The sequence below is a fragment of the Periplaneta americana genome, chromosome 14 (genome assembly GCF_040183065.1).
Source record: "Periplaneta americana isolate PAMFEO1 chromosome 14, P.americana_PAMFEO1_priV1, whole genome shotgun sequence".
NCBI lineage: Eukaryota > Metazoa > Arthropoda > Insecta > Blattodea > Blattidae > Periplaneta > Periplaneta americana.
Window position 1 is genome coordinate 21,669,894 of NC_091130.1, and position 21,271 is coordinate 21,691,164.

The following is a 21,271-nucleotide window of genomic DNA, read 5'->3' on the forward strand; positions in this document are numbered from 1 at the left end:
TGCAACTAAACGGTTAAACTTTTCTTTCAACTTTAAAGCAATGAATGCAAGATTAATATGTAATATTAATTAATATATTTACTCAGTGAAGACGACGTTCAAAACGGCGCTCCATGTAGACATAAAATTTTCATGCATCTTAATTTAACGTACGTTTTAAACTTGATTCTTTCAATATTCTTCCCAGATTGCATGCATACGCGATTAGAATATTGAACTGTGTAGATGCAGTCTTAGTTCCGTTACACACTACAGCGAGAATGCGTTTGTCGAGTATAAAAAATGCTTTCCTGTAGCAGGCAGTAACGGTCGAAATAAGACACAGCTGACACTGGGCCTGCTCACACAGGTAACCTAGCCTATAAAATAGCCTATAAAATACATCTTCTTCTTCCAATTCCATGTCCATTGTAGGCTATCTGAAAAAAATTACATTCCTTCATTCAGATTAGATAACTGCGTTTTCAACAATTCTTCATTTAATTAATGTATTAATCAGGTTACTGTAATTATATTATAAAATTTTAAATTAAATCATGATTTCAGCAGATAATGAAAATGTATTTATATTATAATAATAAGAGAAAAGTGCAGTACATGTAATTAACATTGTTAAACCTGTATTTCGCTTTTCACAATTGCCATTACTGAATAATAACATCGAATTTCTTTATTGCAGTAATCGATATTCATCTATTTCAACTTCACAATGTCTGAATAGGTTAAGTATTCGTAAATATACAATTATTAACATTTTGTGATGGAATTTTAGGGATATATTATTTACATTTTTATTTTGTTCACGAAATAGTCCTAATAAATGTCACTCGAGGTCTGAGATTTCTCAGATAAATCCACTCGCTTCGCTCGTGGATTTATCGGAGATCTCAGACCTCTCGTGACATTACTACAGATAATTGAGTGGATACATCGATGGTTGAACAGATAAATGGATAGATATTTATAGTTATAGGTAGACGAATAAGTAGTCACAATGATTATAAGTAAATGGATAAGTAGTTCATTCTATATTCTTCTTTGAAAGTGAGAAACGAATATACAATAAGCTGTATCTGGTACTGGAGCACAGAAAATACTGTACCCCATTTGTTTGACATGGACGAGCGGTCACCGTTCTCAGAAGACAAAATTGAAGTGAAAGTGCTTACATATGACACTACGAGATTCGAATATTGGACACTCAAGCTAATTGGAAACGAAAGCAAATAGATGAAGAAGGTAGGTAAACCAAGAGGGTGGGAAGTGATTTCCCAATGAAAATGGTTGCACAGTGGCCTAATACACTCTATTCTTTCCCTACTCATGTGACAATCCCTTTGTAGTATTTTTTTGGCCCCTCTCTCGAGGTGGCGAGGATCTGTGAGTAAGATTCACTGAAGCACCACTTGTGGACCAACCCTTAACCACACAAATCCTCACCCTCTTACTCTATCAACCCCCTCTCGCAATTCCAAAGCCATTCCTGGACTCTTAATGAAATTATCTTCGAGGCAGGGTTGTGGCCCCTATCACCCCCTCACGTCAACAAATCTCTTTTGCCCCTCATTGCCTACTCTAGCTGCTACTTTTCCCTCTTTCTTCCCCTTTAACTTAGTGGGGTGTTCCATCTCGATGGCTACTGGAGTCAATATTCATCAACCCCCATTCCTCCCCTAAAAGAAGGGAAGAACGATTTTCAGGGTGGAAAAACTGGAGGGTTAGTGAATAGTGTTTATTCGTTAAACATCTGGTGACTTATTTCCATTGCTTAGCAACTTGATTGTGACGTAGATACACCCACGCCTTCCGGGGTTGAAGCCGATCGTCATATTTGTTTTTGAATCCTCTCATAAATCCATCTTTTCCCCGCGTACTTCAGAGAATGATTGATCCTGGATCTACTGGGAAATATAAATAACGGACGTTGATCGACAATAATAATAATAATAATAATAATAATAATAATAATAACCAACTGAAAAAAATAGCTGCAATTGTATTTCAATATTAAATTACACGAATAAGAAACATTTATAATTGTAAGACCTTGAGGAATACTTTGAAGACCTTTTAATATTATTTATTTATGTAAACAAACTTCAATATAATACAATATAATATTGTTTTATTTATTCAGTCATATGACAAATCAAATTTACAAAGACTAATGACACTTATTCATATAAGTAGTCATTATGTTCTATACAAATGAAAATTACGAACGTTTTCGCCCTTCGGGCATCATCAGGCTCTTTGTACAATATCTTATATCTGGTCTCTGTAGTAAGATACAATGATGATTTGATAAATGAACTGTCTAAAAAATTAACTTATGATGTGTCTAAAATAATGTACAGACTTAATGTGCATAAAATTAAAAACTGTAACTGCATTGCAATGATACATAAAATTGTAGAGCTGTGAACATGTTATAAAAGTAATGTTCTTCATTTAAACTTCATAATAATGATGTATTTGTGTCGATCTTGTTTCAAAGGTTCGACTTGGACGGTGAAAAGCGTCTGAAATATATATTCTTTGTAAATTTGATTTGTCATATGACTGAATAAATAAAGCAATATTATATTGTATTATAACATTGACAATCTGAATTATCACAATATGCTTTCTAAGTTAAACAAACTTCTCCTAAAATAGGGGTCGTTCTGAAGGACAAAGTATAGGCGTACCAAATATACAAGTATTAGTAAATGCGTACAATTTTATGAAAATCTTTCCGTGAGCTATTAATATACTTTATACAGAGTGTTAAAAAAGTATCCAATATTTTAGGAGGTGATAGTATGCATCAAAACAAGAAAAAAATGTCTAATAAACATGGGTCCCCTACAACACACAATTTCTGAGATCTGAACACTTGTTCATAAGAGGTGCTCAATGTGACGTCCATTTATGCCAATGCTTTTCTCTGCCCTACAATACAGCAGGCTACCAGATAATCATACCGTAGTTCACAACCTGGAATAGAATACTGATAGGCTACGTCGCAAGGAATATTGAAAACAAAAGTTAGGTTGTGGATATGAGCGGGGTTCAGCAGAGATGGTGTTGTGAATTTTGGTAATCAGCATGTGTGGGCTGATGAAAATCCCCATGCAGTTGAAGAAACAAGGCATCAGCACCGATTCTCAATCAACATATGGGCAGGCGTTCTTGGTGATAGATTAAGGGCCATACGTGCTGCCACAGAGATTAACTGGGACTCGTTATCAGGACTTTGTTATTAACGTATTGCCTACCTTGCTGGAGTATGTGCCATGTCAGCAAAGACTACAGATGTGGTTCATGCATGGCACACCAGCACATTTTTTCCGCAATGAGCGTGAACACCTGACGCTGACATTTCAGGACCGCTGGATTGATTGGAGAGGCCCCATATCTTGGCCTGCTCGTTACGCAATCCTAAATCCCCTAGACTTTTGGTTATCAAGCACAACCAGGTCAATTTCAAAGAGTGTGTGATTCCTTACGCCGAAGGGCAGAGGAATGCATTGCCATGAATGGACGTCACATTGAGCATCTCCTATGAACAAGCGTATGCAGATCTCAGAAAGTATGTGTTGTAGGATCCATGTTTATTAGATATTATTTTCTTGTTTTGATGCATACTAGCACCTCCTAAAATATTAGATACCTTTTTCTTAACACCCTGTATATGTGATTTCTCACAAGATAGATTGAATATTTTAGAGCTGTCAAAGAAACAGTTTTGGCCAAAGAGAATTCAAGGTTGAGTTAATTAATCAATTAATTTAATACTGTGATAAAGTTTTCATACATTTTCAATAGAGAAACTAAATTATAAAACCTAATTATTTTAAATATGAACTTTAACAGTTAAGACAGTTCGTCAATGGATGTAAATGAAGCTTTTTAACACATAAAGGAAATATGTGACTTAACTCATTTCAATGTGAAATACGAACAGTCATAAACATCATACGGTGGAGAAAATAATATTCCCAAATTATAATGTCGTTTGATGTAATTTAGATAGAAAGAAAAAATGGAATAGCCTTTTATAAGCGAATTCTTTTAAATGTGAAATATGAACAGGGATGTCTTACAATAATTGATAAAATAAATACAGTGAATTGTGTAACCCACATCTTTCAAATGTGAAATATTAACAGCTAGAAACATGCTACAATGGGGAAAATATTTCGTCATAAAAATGCAAAGTGGTTGAAATTTTAAGAAATAAAGTGAATTATGTATCCCAGTGCTAATAAATTAACAGGCGAAAACGTCCTACAATACCATTTGATATAATTTTGAATAAACAGAGTAAATCATGTAATCGAATTATTTCAAATATCTACAACATTAAAAGTTAGAAAGTCCCTAACGGCTGGAGGAAAACATTTCGTAATAGGGGTGCCAACAGTCGTAAATTTTAATAAATAATATGAATTAGCCTATATAACGCATCTTTTATAAATTTGAACTGTTAAGTCAGAAATGTTCAACATTGAGGAGAATACTTTTCAGGAAATGTGTAATTTTCTGGAACTCCTAATAAATATAAATTGTGCTATTTTAGTCTTTTAGATTTCAAACAACCATAACCACAAATATTTATTATGAGAAGATTATTCCACAAACGATATCGGTTCATGTAACTTTATAAAGAATTAAAAATTATATGATTTAATTCTTTCAAATGTTAAATCAGAGAAGGAAGAAAGTTCAATAATGAGAAGGCATTTTGTAACGGTTTCCGACTATGTAAAATACTTAAAGATTTTCAATTTTGTAATTTAATTGTTTAGTGTGAAAAACAAACTGGGAAAGTACATACGTTGAACAATACCATTTGATGTAACGTACAATGACAAATACAAGTTAGGAAACCAAAATAATCTACTTTCGAAGTTCAATGGATTGTTCATGAACAAGCGTTGTACACGTGTTGATGTTATAAATTGAGGCGCTCAGCGCCAAATGGACCAACCCACAAAATTATATTTTCACTTTACCTCTTTGTAACAGTGCGCGAAGTGGGCTACACAAACGAAAATTGAAGAGTTCAGAACCATAGTGGGCCAAGCGCCATTTACTAAAACCGTAGAAAACAAGGGTTAAAATGAAGGTGTTACCATAATTCAATGGAAACATATAGAAAATATCATAAAGTATACATATTAAAACTAAATGATATGTCAATCTTCATTAAGGGTATATGTACGTGAACGACCACAAATATTATCAGAAGATGCAGGCCCACAACAAGTCTTATTACAACTTAAATATCTGATAAAAGTATAAAAAAGGTCACTAAGAATATTTTTCAAACCAATTTTATCAAAGCATAAAAAAAATTCTGTAGTTACATAATTTGGTAACCATAAAATTGTTATGGCCTCTCTGAATCTTTAATATTTTTCCTGCACGTAATAAACATTTATTTCTGAAAAGTAGACTACTCTCAGACATGTAGAGTTGTTTATTTTAATACAGTTAATTTTTTATTTGTCCTATATAAAATATATTAAAATTTACATAATGTTTTGTGAACTAATTTTTCTATTTTCAAAGAAATGGCCATTATTGTAGTCAACCTTTTGTATAAATGCATGTTAAATCAGTGTACAAAATTTCAGAATTCTGTCTCTAATGGTTGTGGAGTTATGAAATAATATGTGTGAAAATTTTCAAATTTTGGAAAATTTAATTTAAAGTGAAAAGTGAATTCTTAAAATTATTATTAGTAACCTTTTTATACTTTTATCAGATATTTAAGTTCTAATAAGTCTTGTTGTGGTATCTTGTAATTTTTGTCCAATTGTGAGTTCATTTCCTTATAAAATTTTAGAAATTTATAGCCTGCATTTTCTTATAATATTTGTGGTCGTTCACGTACATGTACCCTTAAACTATGGTATTCACTTAACTTTAACCCCTGTTTTCTCTGTTTTTAATAAATGGCGCTTGGCCCACTATGGGTCTGAACCCTTCAATTGTGCTGAAATCTCATGGAAAAAGTGGGAATGATGTTTAGGCCGATTTACACTTTGAAGAGAACAATATGAGGAACTGTACCAATAAACTCAAATTTTGTGGGTTGGGCCATTTGAGTGTCTCAATTTATATTATAGATTTGTTAATTTTTCCTACAGAATAATTTCTGTAATATTGACAATTAATATTTGAGGAGAAAATTCGACGTAGCTCAGTGGTCAGAGCGCTCGGAACTTAGAACCAAGGACCCGAGTTCGATCCCCGGCGCCGGAGCGAATTTTTCTCCTCAAATATTAATTGTCAGTATTACAGACATTATTCTGTAGGACAAATTAACAAATCTATAATATTCCCATAGCTGCAGTGCATATATTTGTACAGATTACTGTGCACGTAACTGCTGAATCCCGGCCAAACAAGTCACTCAGCTGAGTGCGCTCCTAGTATAATGGCAGTTGACATTGGACATGCACGTCAACATATATGCTGAACTTGGAGTCAGGCCACAAAGGGAAACATTAAGGAGTAGGATTCGGTCCGGTGCTGTGGATTGAATTCGGCGTAGCTCAGTGGTCAGAGCGCTTGGTACGTAGAACCAAGGACCCGGATTCGATCCCCGGCGCCGGAGCGAATTTTTCTCCTCAAATATTAAGCCTCAATTTATGTTGTTTATTTTATTTCCTTTAATATTTTCCAGATATAAGTTTCATGGCTATAGGCACCTTACTTTGTACCTTCAAGTCATAAATTGTAGAATGGAAGTATCATAACGCATGCGCAGGACTGTGGATTGTCGATCTGTGTCCACAGATCCGATGCACCACGTGAAAGCGGAACACCATATGGACAAGGACTGTATGGACGAAGAGGACGACATCGACGACGAAGACGACCGTAAGCCGGGGGACCTGCTGATGGTAGGCAACCACCACCATCTCCACCACCACCCCCACCCCCACTCCATGCTCGGCGGGGGTGGCTTAAAAGACGAGATGGGGAAAAGCGGACCACCTTCAGATTGTGGCGTCCCCATCCCGGCAACCAAACCCAAGATCTGGTCTCTTGCGGACACCGCAGCTTGTAAAACACCTCCACCGCCCCCGGGTTCTCAGCAACAGCAGCCCTGGTTGATGCCGAGCGGAGGTTGCGGGGGAGCCCCCATGAACATGGGGGTCAACATGGGAGTTAACGGATTCGCGCTGCCGTCTGCCGCTATGAGTCCTTCAGCAGCCGCAGCGGCTCCGTACTCGAGATACGGGGGGCTGCTCTCCGGCCCCTACGGTGGGGGCGGAGGCATGGGGGGTCACGGGGGCGGCGGTAACGGTGTCGGTGCCTGTTCGGCGTCCGTAGGAGCGTCGGGGTTTCCGGAAGTTCAAACAGATACCCCTCCGCAGACGCCGCCCAACATGAAGCTGCCCAGCGTCGCGGGGAACTTGCTGGGAGGCCCCGCGTCGTGTTTCGGCGGCGGTGCCGGCGCCGCAACCGGTGCGCAGTCCACGTCTGCGGCGACGTCGGGAGGTTACGGGGCAACGTCGGGGCACCACAACTTCTTGGGTAACTTCGGACGACTGCAGCAGTCGCCGCAGAAGGAGAGGCCTAGCGGAAAGGAGGCTGCGTACCACCACCACAACAACTCGGGGGGCCCCATGATGGGCACGGGCAACTCGGCCCAGGGCCCCAACGAGGGCACCGCCTTCAAGCCCTTCTACAAGAGGTGAGTAGTTCACACTGCATTGCTGGAATTAATTTATTTTGGGCTATGATATCTATACTAATAATAAATCTGTAACCGAAATTTTTCTGGTAATTTTCGATTTTCCAAAAATAATTGGTCCTAACATATATAATTAACCACCCTGAAATCGAAAATCGCTTTTTTGTAATTTTTGTTTGTATGTCTGTCTGTCTGTTTGTATGTCTGTTACCTTTTCACGCGATAATTGCTGAACGGATTTCGATGAAAATTGGAATATAAATTAAGTTCGTTGTAACTTAGATTTTAGGCTATATTGCATTCAAAATATATTATTTAAAAGGGGGGTTATAAGAGGGCCTGAATTAAATAAATCGAAATATCTCGCTTATTATTGATTTTTGTGAAAAATATTACATAACAAAATTTTCTTTAAAAATAATTTGCGTTAAGTTTTATTCCTTGAAAAAGTTTGATAGGACTGATATTTAATGAGATAAATGAGTTTTAAAATAAAAATAACTGCCATCTAAGGCAGTGTCATGAATTAAAAAACAAATGACTTCGTCTATAAGGGGCCTTGGACAGCAACAATCGAAAGATATGAAAGATAGCCTACAGAGAATGTTTCTGTGTTTGTATGGTATGAAGTAATATCGGAAGCTAAATTAACCGATTTGTATAATTGATTATTATTTCACCATTGGAAAGTGTAGTTTCTCTATATGGACATAATACTATAATGTTATTACAGTAACTTCTGATATAATATAATATAATATAATATGTAATATTATATAATATAATTTAAGTTATTTGAAGGGTTCAGAACCATAGTGGGCCAAGCGCCATTTACTGAATACGTAGAAAACAAGGGTTAAAATTACGTTATTACCATAATTCAATGAAAACCTATAACAAGTAAAATAAAATATACACATTAAATCTAAATGATGTCAATCTTCATTAAACTATGGTTGCATGTAATAAAAATTAAGAAACATGTTAAAGGAATTGTCATTGCACCAAATGAGTGTTTCTGGACCAAAATGATCGCATTTTAATTATTTGGATGCAATTTAAATTAAGTAACATATTAAACGATTTATCCTTCTATCAAACACGAATGTTCCCTGGATCAAACGTCCTATTTTAATTAAGTAATTACTTTATATTTATTTCTAACGGGTGCAGCGGAGCGCACGAGTACGGCTAGTTATATAATATAATATTGTTTTATTAATTCAGTCTAATGGACATATCACAAATATAAAAGTCAATGACACTTACCCATGTGAGTGATCATTGTGTACTATACAAATATAAAAATTAAAAATTAAGCAAACGTTTTCGCCCATGGGCATCATCAGGCTTTTTTACATACAATATCTTGTACATATTGTCTCATATTGTGGAACGAATGATTAATCACAACCTTTTTAATAATGAAATAATAACTATTTAAAATTGACTTATGGTAATTAACATTCTAAAATTAATGTACAGATATGAAAATTTAATACATAATAATGATATAAAATTGTGGCTGCACTGCTGTGTGTTTAAATTATAACATCATAAAACTGTGAACATTCCTCTTTAAACTTCATAATTTCATTAATTGGATGTTTTGCTGCTAGTCTTGTCTCAGTGGTTCATTACTTGTTATGGTGAAATCAATCTGAAATATATTAGTTATTATGTAGAGAATCCTATATGACGCGATGTTAAAATTTATTAAATTGTTGTCGAAAATACTCACATTTTTATATTTGTATAGTACACAATGATCACTTACATAGGTAAGTGTCATTGACTTTTATATTTGTGATAGGGTAAACTAGGGTCTGTTGGACAGTCGGGCATGTTGGACACTCTGTTCTTTAACGTGTTACCTCGCCACTTGTGGGCACCACATTCTGCTAGAAGTCAATGACGGAAGTAGCCACGAGTGGGGCTACTTCCGTCATTGACTTCTAGCAGAATGTGTGGTGAGGTAACACGTTAAAGTGCAGAGTGTCCAACATGCCCGACTGTCCAACAGACCCTAGTTTACCCTATGTCAATTAGACTGAATTAATAAAACAATATTATATTATATATCATATTATATTGACTATCTGAACATTTCAACATGCTTTCTAAGATTATTTTGGGCTAGATTAGATTACATTGGATATGTTTATATTGACAAACGAAACACTGCAAAGACTGACGAACACTACTGACGCAGCAGAACGAGCCACGGCAACGAAGTGGACCTGGGGGGGGGGACATGTGGCGAGACTACATCAGACAAGATGGACCCATGCAGTCACGATGTGGGACCCCTACGTCGGAAAGAGAGGACAGGGAAGACCACAGTTCAGATGGTCTGACATGTTTACCAAAGAGGCGGGGAAACAATGGTCGAGGACAGCAAAGAACAGAGTTTTGTGGAAAGAACTAGGGAAGGTCATTGTAAATAGATAACGTAATCAGTGTTAAGATATTGTAAATAGTAAAGTCAGTATTAGTGAAAGTGTAAGATAAGTTTTGTAAATAGTAAAGTCAGTGTTGAGGAAGTGTCAGGTAAATAGTGTAAATAGCAATCAGTGTTTGTCAAAGTGCCGGTGTCAGTATAATATGTGTAGTGCAAGAAAAAAATGAACAAAGAACAGAGTGCTGAGACTAGTTAAAGTCTGACAGGGTTATTAACCATGCCACAAAAGTAGTATACACGACAAACTCGCCTAGATTGGCTCACCAAGCGAGTACACTTGAGCCATTCCTGTCGAGGGGGTTCTAGCCCCATCACAGGAGGCCTGTGCCCAACATGGGACATCATGGCTAAAATTAATTAATTAATTCATTCATTCATTCATCCTTTTTATATTGGATTACCTGAATGTACATAGTACTGGGTGCATAAAAACAGCTGACGGAAGAAAAATGGATACCCTATTAACTCAGAAATTATTGGGGGTTTTAAAATGTTCTATTTCACTGGATGTTTATTCATCCCTGTTAAATAACTGATCATCAGTAATTTTTACATAGGCTACTGATTAGAAAACTATAAGTTAAGATTTATTATAAACCTCATATTTTTAAAATGAACTTTCAGCCATTTTATTTGTTTGAAGACTAACTATTTAATAAAGTTTAACAGAAGTAAACCCACAACATCGCAGTATTGTCTGAATTATGCAAATATAAGGGGTAGTTTTGAAGAGAATGGGACATAGCCTATATATTGAAAAATTACTTTTGGGTAGGCCTAAATCGAGCTTAAAGTAAACATTTTCTAAGAACAGAAATTAACAAGTACAGCATTAAAAATAGTATATTTCTAAACCGTAAATATTCGATTATTTTAGTAAATCCAACACCAGATTAAGCAGAATGATCCATATATTCAGACAATGAAAATCAAAATTTCAAAATTTGTTTTCTTTTTTTTTTACTTGGTTATTTAACGACGCTGTAGGTCTATCAACTACGAGGTTATTTAGCGTCGGTGGAATTGGTGATAGAGAGATGATATTTGCCGAGATGAAACCAAGGATTTGTCATAGATTACCTGACATTTGCCTTACGGTTGGGGAAAACCTCGGAAAAACCCAACAAGGTAATCAGCCCAAGTGGGAATCGAACCCGTGCCCCAGCGCAACTCCGGATCGGCAGTCAAGCACCTTAGCTACGTCGGTGGCCAAGTTTGTTAGTTGGACCCTTTTTCACTAGTAGGCTATAATATTTCGTTAATAATAGAATTGATGGTTAGGTTGGTAATATTGAACCATTAGCTACATAGATCATGACTTTCGTTTCGGTGAAGTGAAGATGTCAACAATTGATGTAATGTTATTGACTTGCTAATAACATTATACTAGTCATTCATTAAGTGTTCTGCCCAGGGGCAGGTCTTTCACTACAAACCCAGCTTTCTCCAATATTTCCTATTTTCTGCCTTCCTCTTCATTTCCTCATATGATCCACATATCTTAATGTCGTATATGATCTGATATCTTCTACCTCGAACTCTTCTCCCGTTCACCATTCCTTCCAGTGTATCCTTCAGTAAGCAGTTTCTTCTCAACCAGTGACCCAACCAATTCCTTTTCCTCTTCGTGATCAGTTTCAGCATCATTCTTTCTTCACCCACTCTTTCCAACACAATTTCGTTTCTTATTCTGTCTGTCCACTTCACACCTTCCATTCTTCTCCATAGCCTATCCACATTTCAAATGCTTCTATTCGCTTCTCTTCACTTCGTCGTAATGTCCACGTTCCTGCCCCATAAAATGCCACACTCCACGCAAAAGAACTTCACTAGTCTCTTCCTTAATTCTTTTTCCGGAGGTCCGCAGAAGATGCTCCTTTTTCTATTAAAAGTTTCCTTTGCCATTGCTATCCTCTTTTTGACTTCCTGGCAGCAGCTCATGTTATAGCTTATAGTACACCCCAAGTATTTGAAGCTGTCCACTTGCTCTACTGCCTCATTTAGTATTCGCAAGTTTACCTTCTTTATTTTTCTTACGACAACCATGGTCTTCGTCTTATTTGCATTTATCTTCATCCCATACTGCTCACAGCTGTCATTTAGCTTCAGTAGCATATACCTTAGTATCGTCTCCTCTTCTGTTAACAACACCATATTATCATCAAATCTTATACACTTTATTCTTTTTCCTCCTATTTTTACTTCTCTCATATTCTGAAAACAGTTCTTCACCAAATCTTCCAAGTAAATGTTGAACAGGGCACATGATAAAGGGCATCCTTGTCGCACTCCTCTCCCTATTTCACTTCCTTCATGCATTTATTCTATCCTGACTTTGACTCATTGTTTTATATATAGGTTACTGAACAGCTTCCTTTCTTTCCAATCCAAACTTATTTTCTTCGGAATGTCTATCAGTTTGTTCCAATCCACTGTGTCAAACGCCTTTTTTCTTGATCCACAAGTACTATAATATATACTTCTTTATTCTAATCTAGGTATATTCGCCGATTGTCCGTAATAGTCCAATTGCATGACTTGTACCTTTTCCTTTTCTGAAGCCAAAGTGCTCTTCTTCCAACTGTTCTTCCATCTTAGAATATAAACGTCGATTCAGTATTTGCAGAAGAATCATCACCGAGTGCTATATCAGGCTGATAGTCCTGAACTCCTTACATTTCTTGGTATTATTTTTCTTCGGTACTGGCAGCAACACCGTCTGCGCAATATCACCTTTCTCATATATTTCGTAGCACACACACACACACACACACACACACACACACACACACATATATATATATATATATATATATATATATATATATATATATATATAAATCCCACAAGGGCAGCTGCCTTCAGTAAGGGTTGCCAAAAGACACAGCATACTAAACAAATAAAATAAAAATAAACATTTGCGTTATCACTATTTACGATGTTTATTTTCAAATGGAAGCTACCCTTGGGAAAGTACTTTTATTTAATAATTATTAGTAATCAAGTAGAATATAAGGAAATTTAGGTGTACAGGTGATTACGTAAAATCTAAACAGAATATTTCATTGCGTCTATAGCAATAATTTTCAAAATATTTAAAGAAATTCCAAAAGACTGAGAATTTTGGAATTGTTCCCCTTGCTCCGAACAATAGGCCAAATACTTCAATCTGTCCTTGTATATGAAAATAATCTCTAAAGTATTGAATTGTAGGGTCATAGATGGTCTTCTTTTCTTCATGTACTGCCACAGGTTGTTCAACTGCAGTTTCAAAGCTCACGATGGGATCGATGACAATTGCTCTGTCATTTCTTCTATCAAATGCAATGATGTAAACTCGCCGAGAACTTCCATTTTTGCAAGGCAGTGGACTTCTTGGTGGACCTCGTAGAAGGAAGGAAGACTTTTAGCAATAAGTTCTCGTATTGCATGGTGTCTAGTATTCCAGATGAGAGTTCCATGTTGGTAGAATCCCAGGATGTGGGGTAAGGTTTCTATCTCAGTGCACTGGGAGCCATCCTGAGACCGACCTGGCATGGCACGTACGTTTTACACTTGTCCTATCATTTTAATTGCCTCCTTCCACTCGGATACAGAGAGACCATCCCTTGTTTTTATCCAACGGTTAGCTGGCGTGTATTCCTCAAATAATGCCACACCTCTGCCTTTCTGCTTGAGTGTGCACCATTTTTTGTATTCCTCATCTCTTAATATATTTCTCAGCGTTGTACTAGTGATTTCTTTAGTCACTGCAAGCAATTGTTCTCTTTTTATGCCCAATTTATTAAGACAGTTACTAGCCTCGGCTTCTAGATTTCTTGATGCATTAACATGACAGTTATTGATGGTTTTCAATGTAAGGCAGTTATTATACCGTTGAATGTAAGGTTCCCACGTGACTCGAAATAATCCAAAGCCTTTAACTTTAGGGGAACTATATATCATGTGATCTGGTGTGTTCATGCGGCAGATCTAAAATTTGTTTCAAAGAAGATTTCAGGAGCATATCAGGAGCTTCTTGTCTTCACCCAATAATTTCACTAATTCAATGGGAATTCCATCAATTCCTGTTGCTTTCACATTCTTCATTTCCCTAAGCAATAGTTCAACTTCTTCTCTGTATTCACTCTAAGTCCAAAATAAAATGGCACCTTGTAACACTTTTGGTATTCTTATTCGAACAGAACATTCACATGTCTTGCTCAAAGTGGCGATCATTAGAATTAATGCATAATGATTACATTATTTGAATATGCCCTAGATCGTCGTAGTGTTCCCTATATGGGTGTACAGACTCTATGTTCTCCGGAGATGTTGTAACATTTCGATAGACAGCATACTTGATCGCTCCCCTAAGAAAATAAGTAGTGAAATAATGTCAGGAGAACGAGCAGGCCAACTAACTGGTTCTTCACGTCCAATCCACCTACTACGTTATTTTTGGTCCAGATCACGACGGGCTCATTATGTGCTGGGCATCCGTCATGCTCGTATCACATAACCATTCTGTTCCTCAAAGATACCAGTGTGGTCTTCAAAAGATCCGGAATAATGATTCTTAAGAATCTTGCGTGTCATCTGCCATTTAGGGTACCATTTATAAAACAAGGCGCGACAACGGTATGGTGCATAGTGTAATTTTATTTCAGAATTGCAGTAAATAGGCTGCGTACACTACGAGTTTCATATTTTTTGCACTTCTCATTGTTTTATATATTATGATACAATTTAAAATGCTTCGATTTGTCATATAGGCTAAGTCTATGGTGTCTTTAAATATAAAGATATTACTCATATCTCCTTAACGGACAAAGTTACAAGAAAGATATATCCATAGTATCAATAATTCCCCATTGTAAAAAAAAAAAAAAAAAAAAACTTATGTTTAAAACAGTTCATCTGTCGCCTGAGAAAAAAATTGGGAGAGCAAAGTAAATAGACATTCTGTATGTTTAAAGAAATTTCAGCTTTTCTCATACGCGTAAATTTGTTTGAATTTAGAATTGTTTTGTAACTTACACATTACATACTTTGTGCGAGATCGTGCGTATTTGCTTGGTTTCCGCACAAAACCAATCCGCGGAAAGTCTAAAATTCCACATTCAGTATTCCCAACCTAACACACATAACAATTTCCCTCTACTTACCGCTTAAGTGACATATTGATTTTACTGCTTTAGGCTTTTAACATATTATTTTTAGAGACGTTCAATATAGTAATAATTATAAATTGGAAACTTACCACTGCAATTTCACCTAAATTGCACTGTTAATTATTGTTTTGAAATATTTGCAAAAATTAAGTAAACTCTACAACTCCACTAAAGTTACTGCATTCATGATGCAAGTAACATTAAAGAAGCCGTGAAAAAATCAACAAGATTCCAGACTCATCATAGATTGGGGGAAAAAAAGACAGACGTATACCACGGCCTGCTGGAGTATATTAAACACAGAAAACATTTTAAAGCAACAATGTTGAAGATAGATATTTTTGTTTTGCAAATTTGCCGTCATTGAACAGAAACCAAGATGGAGATTTCATTGCAACTAATTAGAAGTTCCTCTTTCAGGTATGTAATAAACGATCTTCGCACAACTACGTTTCGCTTTTTCAAACTTTTCCTCGAACATGAAAACATCAACTTACCGCTCTTGTAACGCAAATTACTATTATAGTAGTTACTCTCTGCAAAATAGTTTGAAACATAAGATATAATACGTCTTATTATAAAATGGCTGTTTTTGATATCCTACACAGATTTGCCTATCGTTCTCCTCAAAGAATAATTTTTTCCATGGCAAAAATTACTTAGACTTTAGAAATACCTCGACTTATTCAATATTTTTTTGTACATGGATTTTGTCTCTGTGCTGCATGCTTATATCCCGCAGATAGTACTTTGTGCCTATAGATATAAATATAACAAGATAACATAATTCCGCAATTAAAGAACAGCAAATTATGGTACTAGAAGATTGTAGCGTCACATAATGATAAACAAGTAAGTAGTTACTTGGCTTAGTTTCCGATTAATAACATAAATATGGTACTAATTATGCAGTTCTTCATAAGAGCTAATGACTTCAAATCTGGGTACCTGAATAAATCGAGTGCAGTGGTTTTTCAAATTAACATGGGGGCATAGGTAAATACCGTGCCAGCCATTACAACTCATTCGTCAGGATTCATCCCTGATTGATTGATTGATTGATCCCGCAACAAAACAGGTCTTAACACTATCTTGTAGTATATGCTGTAATTGGGTGACCTATAATATATCACTTTAAAATTGGTCCTAGCTAAGATAAGCTACAAAAATAGTCTCTACACAATATAATATTGTCCCACAACCGGGAACTCATCCGTAGACGGTGATGCGGCATGCTTGGGTGCTGACGATGCAGATAGATGATCTGTTTTGTTGCGGAGTTATGTCATATTATTCTTCCCTCTGACCATAAAATATGCCATTCCGAAATACTGAGGCACATATGTGCGTTGACCCTTAAATTGATAAAACTTCATTTCTCACACTAGTTTATTAAACCGTGTCGGACTGTAAAGAAAACACACTACCGCAATGTCCATATTTTATATGTTGTACAATATTATAGTGTTGTGAAATTTTGGGTTGAACTTAATTTTCCTGCCAATTTTTTTTCTGTTGTTCTATTAAAATTATAGCCTATTAATCTGTTGTATCCTATAAGATACTTTGTCAATTTAAGGGTTAATGTTAAAATTTCTTCAGTATTCTACCCAAGGGCGAGTCTTCCACTGCAATCCGAACTTTCTCCAATCTTTCCTATTTTCTCCCTTCCTCCTTGTCTCCTCATATGACCCATTTATTTTAGTGTAGTCTATCATCTGATATCTTCTTCTGCCCCGAACTCTACTCTCGTTCACCATTCCTTCCAGTACATCCTTCAGTAGGCAGTTTTTTCTTAGCCAGTAACCCAACCAATTCCTTTTCCTCTTCCTGATCAATGTCAGCACCATTCTTTCTTAACACATTCTTTCCAGCACAGCTTCGTTTCTTGTTCTGTCTGTCCACTTTCTCAAGTTCCATTCTTTTCCACATCCACATTTCAAATGCTGCTTCTATTCGGTTCTCTTCACTTCGTCGTAATATCCATATTTCTGCCCCATACAATGCCACACTCCATACAAAGCACTTCACTAGTCTCTTCCTTAGTTTTCTTTTACCAGAAGTTCGCAGATGATACTCCATTTTCTATTAAAAGCTTCCTTGGCCACTGCTAACCTCCTTTGAACTTCCTGGCAGCAGCTCATGTTAAAGCTTATTTTATTATTTTTTTCTCTGTGAGGTTGGGAGGGGAACGTCTCTGTGCACCGCGACCTGAGGTCTATTGTGCGCCCCTGGGATGAGTTGCAAGCCCACCGACCCCGCCTACGCCGAACCGACCTAACCGCTAATACCTTAACAATCAGTCCCGCCATTCTTCCAAATCCGTGTACCATTCCACCCCAACACCCCCCACATTTCCCCTTCAAGCGATCTGAGGTGTAAGCCCCCTCTCCCGTCGGTAGGGGATGTTACTGTTTATAGTACACCCCAAGTATTTGAAGCTGTCCACTTGCTATACTGCCTCATTTAGAATTCGCAAGTTTACCTTCTTTATGTGTATCGACTATGAATGAGGTCTCGCCCACCTCATTGCATATTACATGACTAGTGTGAACTAGTCAGTTTGTTTTATTACCATTAAGTACGAGAAAAATTCGTACCGGCACCGGGAATCGAACCCAGGACCTCTCAGCTGTGCGCGCTGAGTGCTCTTAACCAACTGAGCAGATGATACTTCTTTATTTTTCTTTCTATGACCATGGTCTTCATCTTATTTGCATTTATCTTCATCCCATACTGCTCACAGCTGTCATTTAGCTCCAGTAGCATATCCCTTAGTATCATCTCCTCTTCTGCTAATAACGCCACACCATCAGAAAATTTTATGTACTTTATTCTTCTTCCTCTTACTATCACTCCTCCCATGTTCTGGAAACAGTTCTTCACTAAATCCTTTAAATAGATGTTGAATATGGTAGGTGATAAAGGGCATCCTTGACGTACTCCTCCCCTACTTCACCTCCTTCTGACATTTCTTCTCTTATCCTGACTTTGACTCTTTGTTTCATACTTACTTACTTACTTACTGGCTTTTAAGGAACCCGGAGGTTCATTGCCGCCCTCACCAAAGCCCGCCATCGGTCCCTATCCTGAGCAAGATTAATCCTTTCTCTATCATCATATCCCACCTCCCTCAAATCCATTTTAATATTATCTTCCCATCTACGTCTAGGCCTCCCGAAAGGTCTTTTTCCCTCCGGTCTCCCAACTAACACTCTATATGCATTTCCGGATTCGCCCATACGTGCTACATGCCCTGCCCATCTCAAACGTCTGGATTTAATGTTCCTAATTATGACAGGTGAAGAATATACAATGCGTGCAGTTCTGTGTTGTGTAACTCTTATTTGAAGGCTTCATAACAAGCTGTTTTTTACGGTGATGGGTTGTTAGCCCTTCGCCCGACCCCCAAGCTGAAGGACCACCCCTCATCGGCTGTCCGTTACTGCTTATTCAATATATTCACAGCTATATTTTGACTCGTCGTTTCATAATGCTACAAATTTTCTAGCAAGTCCTCATAGTAATCTAGAGGATACAACAGCTTAATAAGCTATATGCTATAATTTTAATAGAAAAATAGAAAAAAAAATTGGTAGGAAAATTTAAATTTCACAATACTATAATATTGTACAACATAATAATGTGGACATTGCGATAGTTGTTTTCTTTACGGTCCGACACGGCTTAATAAACTAGTGTGGGAAATAAAGTTTTGCCAAATACCTTACTATAATAATACCGGACAGCTAGCAGTTTTGCGTGCGAACGACGCTGGTGCTGCCACGTAGGCGGCCGGTGTGGAGATACTCGCGAAACAAGCTGTAATCAACTGCAACTGTTGCTGGGCTAGTTAATAGTTTTATTAAAATGTCAGGGTGTATGTGTGCTGTTTATAATTGCTACAATTACAGCATTACAAATTGCTCCAAATCGTACTTTCGATTTCCGACAATTCATAAAACGTGAGTTAACAAAATTCGTTATTAGGCCTAATGCCTTTGTCTCTGTGTTGATAGAACAATAGAAATTAGCTTTTTTATTTAGGCCTAATAAATGAATAGAAGTTAAAATATAATATTGGAAATTTTAAGGTTTTAGCAAATTAAGTTTTATTGTTGTCTACATGCCTTACTAATAATTATTACAAGCATCAGAATACTACCATTTTTATTTTTGCAGTTGTCAGCAATGGGTATAATATACCCATAATGCTTTATATTATAAAGCATTATTGTAAATTCATTCCTAACGTCAGAACTGAGTTTGTCTCACTAAAGCAAAGAAAAAATATGTAGCAATTAATTACGGAAAGTAATATTAAGTATGCAATATTCTCATAATATGCCGCTGTGATAGGCTATAAGGTAATCATTTTACATTAAATACTGTTCAACATTTCTTAAGTGTTTCATATATAATTCCACATTAGTAACTCACGTTTTAAACAATAGTCCGAAACCCGCTATGTTAATATTTGTATATGTTGACGTAATTCCATCCCGCTCCGCTAGATGTCAGGTCCGCGATATTTCGCACTCACGCCAATACTGCTAGTATACAGCTGTCCGGTATTATTACAGTAGGCCTAAGCAGAGTGCTGCATTGGAGTTAAATCGCTCGCTTGAACTCGGTCGAGTGTCGCACCCTCGAGTAAGATAAGATCGGTCGTGATACGCTCGTAAGGTCATCTCTCCGACATGTCTTATCTTGTATGGAAGGCGACAGATCAGATACACATAGCCTATGTTTTGCTCACACGGTAAAAATAAGGCTTTATTTTCTGCATTTATGACAAACGTTTAATGGAACAGTCAATGGAACGTACCAAAACAGGAACATGAAGTTATAAATAAAATAGTATGAAAAACTTCGACATACAGTTATTATTGCTAATTAATAATTATTCAATATTTGATTTACCACATATATAATGTGATAGGTCCATACATAGTGTTCCGCCTATATACTGCGACAATGTAGAAACGTTTTACAAAATATTATTGATATAGCAGTAGATTAATAGCAATATTAGTACAGAGATAACGTCACAGAAAATATAATAAAACTAATAATCATGCTACACAATTGTTATAAACGCAAAGATTGATACACTAATTATTAGAGATTATTATTATTATTATTATTATTATTATTATTATTATTATTATTAGAAACCTTGATACAGTTCTTGCATTATCGTGATTGTGTTCTCCGTTTATAATAATTACATTTACATCCAATAACATCTATCAGATGTGGCAAAAACAAAATCACTCCTGTGGGGGGGGCCCCATTTACCTACAACATTTATATTACATTTTAAAGCAAGTTTTGTAGTTGTACTATGGAGAGGATAGTTAAACACTGCAAAGTTTTGAAATGATAAACATCTATGATGTTACTACACAGTTCATCACTGTAACAAGAACGGCTTATACCGACTCTCGTGGCTCCGACTTAAAGAACGCAGAACTTTACACTCTTTGTCTTTACTCTTTCGAATTCTGCACACCTCAACACCAAATTACCTTTCGTCTCGTTTCTCTTATCTATACTCTAACCACGACGTAAATACCAGATCACTTATCTGTGGCACGCTAAATATACCTCTTCATAGAACATCTTGTTATTCCTCATCTTTTACAATATCCACCTCGCGTCAATGGAATTCCTTGTCACAAAGTATTAGGGGCTGCAAGACAACAAACACCTTTAAGAACAGCTTAAAAGATAACCTTATTAGCATTTCACTCCAATCATATTGATTTAAACTATCACTGACTACACTGTTACTTTTCTCTTTAGACATCATCCTGATTGTGCTGTATTTTCAAAATTGTCTCATAATAATCTCTTTCTATTATCTAATATCATTTGAAATATATTAACATTCTATGTATTTTAGTTTAATTCTTCTACACAGTTTATTTCAGTGTTTAATTAATAGTTCATAGTATT

General features: G+C 36.3%; 1 protein-coding gene across 2 annotated transcripts in view; it reads left to right on the plus strand.

The window, feature by feature from the left end:
- The window catches only part of ara (araucan), a 699,589-nt gene that overhangs the window by 619,890 nt on the left and 58,428 nt on the right, over positions 1-21,271 (plus strand). For both annotated transcript variants that reach the window (XM_069845092.1, XM_069845093.1), the window contains exon 5: positions 6,793-7,696. In XM_069845092.1, coding sequence (XP_069701193.1) covers positions 6,793-7,696 — 904 coding nt within the window. The remainder of the gene's footprint in view (positions 1-6,792; positions 7,697-21,271) is intronic.